This window comes from Austrofundulus limnaeus, unplaced genomic scaffold (assembly GCF_001266775.1).
Source record: "Austrofundulus limnaeus strain Quisiro unplaced genomic scaffold, Austrofundulus_limnaeus-1.0 Scaffold274, whole genome shotgun sequence".
NCBI classification, from domain to species: Eukaryota; Metazoa; Chordata; class Actinopteri; order Cyprinodontiformes; family Rivulidae; genus Austrofundulus; species Austrofundulus limnaeus.
The window spans coordinates 260,203-268,509 of record NW_013952676.1 but is presented as its reverse complement, the minus strand read 5'-3'; the positions used below and the strand labels follow the sequence as shown (position 1 = coordinate 268,509).

The 8,307-nt window shown below is 41.9% G+C and overlaps 1 protein-coding gene across 1 annotated transcript in view; it reads right to left on the bottom strand.

Annotated features, from left to right (window-relative positions):
• abcc1 (ATP binding cassette subfamily C member 1 (ABCC1 blood group)) overlaps positions 1-8,307 on the bottom strand; it is a 62,850-nt gene that overhangs the window by 7,993 nt on the left and 46,550 nt on the right. The window contains exons 27-29 of the mRNA XM_014020956.1: positions 6,592-6,738; positions 5,111-5,269; positions 4,268-4,434 (exon numbers count right to left, since the gene is read on the bottom strand). Of these exons, the coding sequence (XP_013876410.1) occupies positions 4,268-4,434; positions 5,111-5,269; positions 6,592-6,738 (473 nt within the window). The remainder of the gene's footprint in view (positions 1-4,267; positions 4,435-5,110; positions 5,270-6,591; positions 6,739-8,307) is intronic.

The following is an 8,307-nucleotide window of genomic DNA, read 5'->3' as shown; positions in this document are numbered from 1 at the left end:
GGAGTTTTTAAAAGCCTCAGGAATCTTTTGCAGGTGTTTAGAGTTAATTCGTTGATTCAGATGATTAGGTTAATAAGTCATTTAGAGAACATTTTCATGATATGCTAATTTTTTGAGATGGAGATTTTTGATTTTTGCCCAATTTCAAATTTACCTTTCCTTTCTAATATTTTTGAAAAGGTTGCTGTTCAACACCATTCCCATTTAACAAAATATAATTTTTATGAACACTTTCAGTTCATTTTTCATCCCCTCCATAGCCCAGAAACAGCTCAATAAAATCACCAATGACCTGACAACATCCTCCACCATAGACTTATCTCCATCAGCATCTCTCACACCCCACTAGACTGGTTGAAATCATATCTATCGTCATACCGCATTCAGTTCATCCGACCTTAGTCTTTTGTTTCCAAACCATCCTATGTAACCACCGGTGTGCCCCAGGGCTCTATCCTGGAGCCCCACTTTGTCATTAGATGTTGTCCTCTCACCCATCCTAATTTTCTAGTGACTTTCTTAAACTAAACAGTGATAAAAATTAAGGGTGTCCCGATCCGATATTGATATCGGATATCGGTCCGATATCAGTCAAAAAACGAGTATCGGATTTTATCGGCCTGCATAAAAAATGTCCGATTTAAGCGCTCCGATATAAGCAGTTCAATCCAGCAGTTCACTGCCTCCGCTCCAGTGTTTCTATCCAGCAGCACTTGGATCCAGCATGCAGAGCTCACATGATCACAACAACATGCTGCGCTAACAAGTTAGCAAAAATGTCGGCAGAACTTTCTATTTTCATCAGAAACAGAGTTGCAGCTCAGTGCAAAGTTGTCATGCACAAGTTTTCCGAGGGGGAACAGAACCGTGAACGTTTTAAACTGGAGCGACAACTACTCTCCACCCTGGCAGCAGCTTTGTGGTTCGGCTCGGTTCGTTCAGCCTCGGTCCAGTGACCGCAMACAGCCGCGCTGTTTCGGAACCTCCTCTCTGGTCCGGTCGGTGGTTCTAAGCTGGCAGAAGCGAGGACAGCACACTTACAGTTTTGACATCCTGTGGATTAGCTCTTGATGGACAGAAGAAAGGAGTGCAGCTTTTGTTTTGAAATATAAGCGCGACACGACGAGAGCAGTGATAAAAACTGCTCCCTGCAGGAGCAAGAGGCTAATCTCCACATGATGCTCAGAAAATGCAGCAGTAAGAAAGGTAGCTATCAATTTAAATAACTGACTAATTCTTACTGTTTATTTTTTGCTCTTGTTATTAGAGTAATGTTTAATCTGTTTACACACTTGTTTGAGTGAAGATTAAGTGCAATGATCACGTTGTTTTGGTTACAGTCAATAAAATTGGAGCTGTGGACTCTTAACTTTGAACAGACAATAATGTGGGGTTTTGTTTTGCCCCACCTTCAGTTTTTCCCACCATAAAGCAGCACAAGGCTGGCAGGTAGTAAAACAATAACCGACGTGATTTTGAATTGTTATTTTACACTTTAAAAGTACATTTTGTTTTTATTATGTTTTATTTTTCAGGGTCTTCTAATTTATTTTATTTATTTTATTAAATTGTAGAATGTTCTTCAGTTTAAAATGTATGTGATCCATTGGTTAAAAATAAATGGGTCAATTTTTCTCATACCTACTCTTTTTCACTGTTACCTGATGAAAACTTTTCTAAGATTTTACATTACAAAATAGGTAAAAGTGTGTGACTTGTACTGTTATGGTAACGGGTCAGTATCGGTCAATATCGGTATCGGACAATTCTCAAAGTTGTAATATCGATATCGTATCGGAAGTGAAAAAGTGGTATCGGGACATCCCTAATAAAAATGAATTCATACTCAATGGTCCAAATTCTACATTATCCAAGCTTGACAGTTCTGCCACTTTATTTAACACTTCTGTTTTCCCCTGAAATTAAGAGTCTAGGTGCCATCCTCGGTAGTACTCTATCATTTCAGTCCCACATCAATACCATAACCAAGTTTAAAGCATCAATCATCTCTGCCTCTCCCGCTACATTTGTCCACAGTCTTGTTACCTCCCGTATTGACTATTGTAATTCTCTTCTTTTTGGTCCTCATCAAAAATCAATTCATAAACTTCAACTGGCTCAGAACTTATCATCCTGCATCATCACCAGAACCCCCTCCTAGAGCCACATCACCCTTATTCTTTACAAGCTACACTGGTTACCAGTCAAATTTCACATTGAGTTCAAAATCCTTCAGTACGCATTTAAAATAATTTACAAACTTGCCCCTCTATACTTGTCTGACCTCCTTCAAGTTGCCACTCATTCCTGCTCTGTCAGATCTGCCTCATGTCCTTACCTCACTGTTCCTCTTGCCCGCCTCATAGGTAGCAGAGCCTTCAGCTGCTCTGCTCCCCAGATTTGGAATTCACTGCCACTTGAAAATAAACATCCAACATGTTGTCTGTGATTCAGTTTGCTGCAGCGGGAAGACTTATCAGGATTTGTCCCCCATAGTTTCTCCTCAGCTGTAAACACTCAATGAGAAAATGACCTCTGAAACTACATAATGACAGATCTAATCTCACGTGGTGTTGGAGTACGAGTGCTTTAAATCACTCAGGTACACTTTCTTCTGATTGTTTGACTACATTGTATTTTATAACACATACTTTTTTTTGTTTCCGCTCTCGGAGGAGTAAGACACTTTTTCCTTCTCTCCTGCCCTTCCTTATCTTCCCTGCTTTGCTGCAAGGAGCCCTCTCTACATTTTTCATCCGAAACTAGAAATTATAGATATTTTTATTTTTATGGATTAGGTTAGGTGGTCTCTCAATAAAATTTTTGGAACAAAGTTTTTTCTTCTTCCATGGGAGGACATTCTAAGGTGGAGGGACCTCTGTTCTTCTCTGTGCTGGATATACGTCTGGATTCCGATCACTGGATTCTGCAGATTGGCCTGGTGGTCTCCTGGTGTTCTACAAAACAGCGTCGGCAGTTTTTCATCTCCTGGCTGGCTGACCAATTTGATGGATGGCCGTATTCTATCAGCACTTGGATATTGGCCTTGAGCGAGCTGGACTCGGTCTGCAAGTGGTTCTATTGAGGGTTGCGGGCCGGCTGTGGTCCCTGGACTTTGCTGGCCAGATGGAACTGATCTTGGAAAAGCTGATAGATCGGCTCGGCGGAATTTGTCCACACTATTTGCCTGATTGGATTCACCACCTTGAGATGCACGAGCAGAACTCTAAAGCAGATGGAAAATTGTTATCGTCTGCCTGAGTCTTTCTGTTCCCAAAACAACTGATTACAGAATCTGGCTCTCCCCTACAACGGCCTTGATCTGTTGACTAAATTCTTCCTGGCTGGATCATGTCGATGAGGCTCTGCCCCACATCTTCCCCCACTCCTCTCTCAACTGTCTGATTTGGTTTCCTGATCAGGCTGAGGGCCACACAGAATGAACAGTTTCCATCAATATTCTGAACTATGGCTGCGCTGGTTTTGGGGACTGGATTCTTCGGGTCCGCCTAAACTCACTTACTCCTCTGGCTAATAAATCTGCCCTATGCAGAGGTTTTTTTTTTCATAAACACCATAGTGTGTCACAGTGTTGATATGATGTTTTTGCTTTTTTTCCTCATCTTCCCTTATGTGGTTTTTAGTTTTTCTGTTGTTTTGTTTTTAAGGTAGCGCAACTGTGTTTGCTGCATGACCTGTCTTAACTGCCCCCTCCCCTGAATGTACAGCACCTTGTGAATTTATTTCTGTGAAAGGCNCTGTGTTTGCTGCATGACCTGTCTTAACTGCCCCCTCCCCTGAATGTACAGCACCTTGTGAATTTATTTCTGTGAAAGGCGCTAGCTAGCTAGCTAGCTAACTAGCTAACTAACTAACTAACTAGCTAACTAGCTAGCTAGCTAGCTAGCTAACTAACTAACTAGCTAGCTAACTAGCTAGCTTGCTTGCTTACTTACTTACTTACTTACTGAGTTATAGCCATTTAAAGCGTTGATTAGCTGTGGTGGCCATCTTGAATCTTGTAGATTTACAGGAAGTGATTACTTTCTGAGAGTCTCATTAAAACTTGTTAACATTAAAACTTGTTAAGTGCACACACAACCAGTATCTACTGTATGTCAGCAGACTTCCTTTAGTTTGGGTAAAGGCAGGTTGTATCATGTATAGATGCCAACAGCATCTATAACAACTTTTTCAAGAAACCAGGATAATATGAGTTACAACTCTTAATTTGGGATTAATAAAGTATTTTTGAATGGAATTGTACCTGAGATTCTCTCCTCCTTCACTGCACTCATGGTTGAGTTTGTCAGGCAGAGCTGACACAAAGTTCTTCAGATGAGAGAACTCCAGAGCTCTCCATATGTCTTCATCAGAGTAGAAGTTGAAAGGATCCAAGTTCATTCTTAGAGAGCCTGAAAACAGCACCGGGTCCTGAGGACAGCAGAGGACACACCAATGTCAGCACAATAAGTCCCGTAAGGAAAAGTTCTACAAAGGACCAGTCGGTACATGCCTTGTTACTGGGCCACACCAAAAATAATAATAAATTCTTTTATATGAAGTGGTTTGCAGAAAAATAACCTGTCCCTTTCTTTGGGAGAATTTTCGTCCGGGCCAATCAGAGAACAGAACGTCGATTTTCTGTGCAGTATCTGCTAGTTAGTTTAGCATACGGCAGTGGAGGAAGTGAATGAAGCCAGTCCGTGTTGATAAGGCTTCCAAATTAAATTAAATTTGTCTGACGAAGCAGCAGCTCTCATTTACAGCCGTCTCGTTCAGCTCGTTACTTTTCTCCTCTCAGTAGGGTTGTTTACAGAGCACGCAATTTCTGGTTAGCTTTTTAGCTTAGCCTCCGTCACAGCGACATACGTCACGGCCAACCGATGCAATCATTTTAAACTTCAGCAGAGGCCACACCTCCAGCAAGAATCGCTTCGCTATAGCCGAGAGTCCAGACCCTTGTACGAAGCAAAGTGAAGGACAAGGGTCTGTTTTTTACCTGACTACAAAATGGGAGCTGTTACTATAAAAGAACTAGTGTGAACAACTGAACTTCTCTCATGAAGGGTGTTAACGGTGTTAACACCTCATGTCTCTCTGCACTGACCTGAGGTATGATGGTGATTCTGGAGCGTAGCTCATGAAGGCCAAGCTTAGAGATGTCCAGTCCATCAATGAAGATATGTCCCTCTGATGCCTCAATGATACGGAAAAGTCCAAGAGTCAGGGAGGACTTCCCAGCACCAGTCCGCCCCACAATCCCAACCTGTCAGGAAGCAGAACACAGTTTCACAAAGAACTCACACTGGACGTTTTACTACTTCCATAGTACAACACTGTGCTAAAGAGTAAGAGTTTAAAACACCTTTGTTCTGTTGTACTGATCCTTTGGCTCTTTAACAAATAGAGATATTTTCTTCTCTTCAGTCACATGGTGCTGCTCTCCTTCCTGTCCTCATCCTTCTCTGTTAACAGAATGTGACCCGTTTCTGTTTTTAAGTAACTTTGTTTTGAAGCAAGCTATCAAAAGTTAGCAGGAGAAGTATATACAGACTACTGCAGGCTCGGTACAGATAACCAGATCATTAAAGACTAGGCCAGCTGTAGAGCAGTGTTAGGGTTTTTGACTTGGGACCAGAAAGTCACAGGTTTGATTACCTGTCATGCCCACATATCCTGATGTCCTTAATCAGGACACCTACTCCCTAAATGCTCTCCAGGTGCTGTCATGGCTGCCTGCTGATCCACCAGCTATTATTACACCACTATTGTGTTTCCACACAATAATAATGTACATGTGATGGGTCACATGTACATTATTATTGTGTGGAAACACAAAGCAAATACCATACAGAGCACTCCACACTAACACCAGCATGTCAGGTTCTCAATGTTACTTTAAAAAGACAGCAGAGAAATAAAATTTGCATAATTACTTTAGAATGATAAACTAATTAAAAACAAAGCAGTCTGTTGACCCTGCAGGTGGGACACATACAGTGTTCAGCACCAGGTATGGCACATTCAACATGTCAAATAAACAGGCAAAGTTCCCAGTTTTTGTTGCAAATTTCTGTGTTGATAACTTTTGAACCACAGAAGAGATTGCCCATCTGATTGCAGCAATCCATTTCTGAGACAATTCTGGTCTTCTTTGATATGCCACATGACCACCTTCTCACTGAAAAAAAAAATTCCCCATGATCCAAAATGACAGCTTTCAAGATGGCGGCCATGTTCTGGATCTGCCTAAAAAAAATCAGCCTCCTCATCCCTGGAATATTTAGAGATTCAATTCTCCCTTTTGTTTAAGACATATAAGGGTGTCCTGAGACTTTTGACTCAGTCTGTATATTTTACACACTTTATACATCATCTATCATTATCAATCATACACCAATTAGAACATAGGTGGGCAGTGGGGCTATAGTCTCTTGCCTAAGGACACTTGGACATGCCGCAGAGGACCAAATCAAATGAATCGTGATGTATTTTTATATATTTATGTTTTAATTCCATGAAACTGTCGTTTTATCACACCGTAAGAACCTTATCCATGCCTAACCACATACTTCCTGTGCTGCTCACCTTCTCTCCTCCGTTGATGCTGATGGTGATGTTGCGAATGGCCAGGTCCAGATCATGGCGGTAACGCAAACCGAAGCCTTTGATGTCTATGTGGCCCTCAGTGGGCCAGCCAGGGGGAACACTGGGGGGGTCGTGTTTCCACTCTGCCTGAGGATCAGAGAACGATATGACATCACAGCCAGCAGCTCAGGATATTTAAGCTCTTTTCTACCATAAGAGAACAAGTTTGAACTCTGCTGAAAGGTGAAATGCAGGTCGTAGAAGTCTGAGTCTCAACAACAGCCACACCAAGTGTTGGCTTAATATCGGWAAGTGACAGAGTTACAGACATTTTATGTTGGCTACGGTTGGTGAGTTGGGGCAGCAAGGAACAAATGGAGACTTAATTCAAAAATGCTCCCCTCCAATTCTGTGAACGGGGGAAAAAAACAAGTGCGGGACCTTGAGATGAGATTTCTGCTCTCATCTGCTTGGGGCTGGGAGGGATTGATGACAATCCGTCTGTCTTGGTCCTGCAAATTAGATAAGCTGAGTCTAAGTGATCTCTCTCTCATCACTGCTAGGTCTATGATGTAGCCACAGGGCTGTACCACACCTCTGCACACCAAAGGAAGAGGTCCATGACAATGTAGCCCTCCTCCCAAACGGTTGGACTTAAGAGTGGCCTTTTCTGAAAAGAGACCCACATCCTGAAACAGCTGCCTGATGGCCTTTCTCCTGAGCAGAACTCGCTGTAGTCATTTAGCTAGCACACAGCTACAGGTAGCAAAAACAACTGTGTAGGGTTTAAATAAAATACAAAAGGTTCCCCACTACATCAATACCTGCCAGTTCAATCACACTGCTATCTTAAAGAAAATGTAGTGACACGTCTGAGGCCAGAAACCCCCAAATTCAGGTCCTTGACAGCTGAGTCTCAGTTCAGGGGCTGCATCCAACCTAGTCTGCGGCCCTCTCAGGCCACAGCCCATGCAGTCCGGGTAGGCTGCATAAATCTGCTGTGAGGTGAGATAGTTTAACCTTTACTTGACCCATGTTTGCATGACCACACGTTACCATAGTAATCGATTTTATATCATATGCTTTCAGACTTAAAATACATTGGGACATGTGTTCACGTCTTTTCACTAATAACTTCACAATTAAAATGTTACACATTAATAAAAAAAACAACATTAATTATTTGGGTTTAGCTCCAGTAACAGTACTTGTATTTGCTTTTGATTTAACATCTATTTACAACATAAATTTTATTAGCTAAGTTGCTAAACTTACATTTAAAAACAAATTCTTTGGTCCATGATAATTTCCAAACTATGCCGACTTCTTAAAAAAAAMCCCCAAAAACAAAACAAACTCAATCTGTTTTTAGTTTGCTGTCAGCGCATTGACTCCTGGGATATCCTCAGACGGGAAGGATACTCGGATGCATCCTACGTTTGAGATTTTGTGGGACGTATACCTCGGCCGCGTGAGGAGGAGCCTACGAATTGGGACAGCACTCAGAGTGGAGCAGTGACGTAAACATCTGACAAATGTGCACTCAATGAAATGCAGCCCCTGAACTGAGACCCAGCCAATGAATCAGACATGTGCAGCTGTGGACATTTTCTCATCTTCATAAGGAAGAACATCACAGTTAAAGGCCTGAGGCTGTTGCAGAGAGGAGAACCAGGGCTTCAAATTATATGAAAGAAAGAAAGAAAGAAAGAAAGA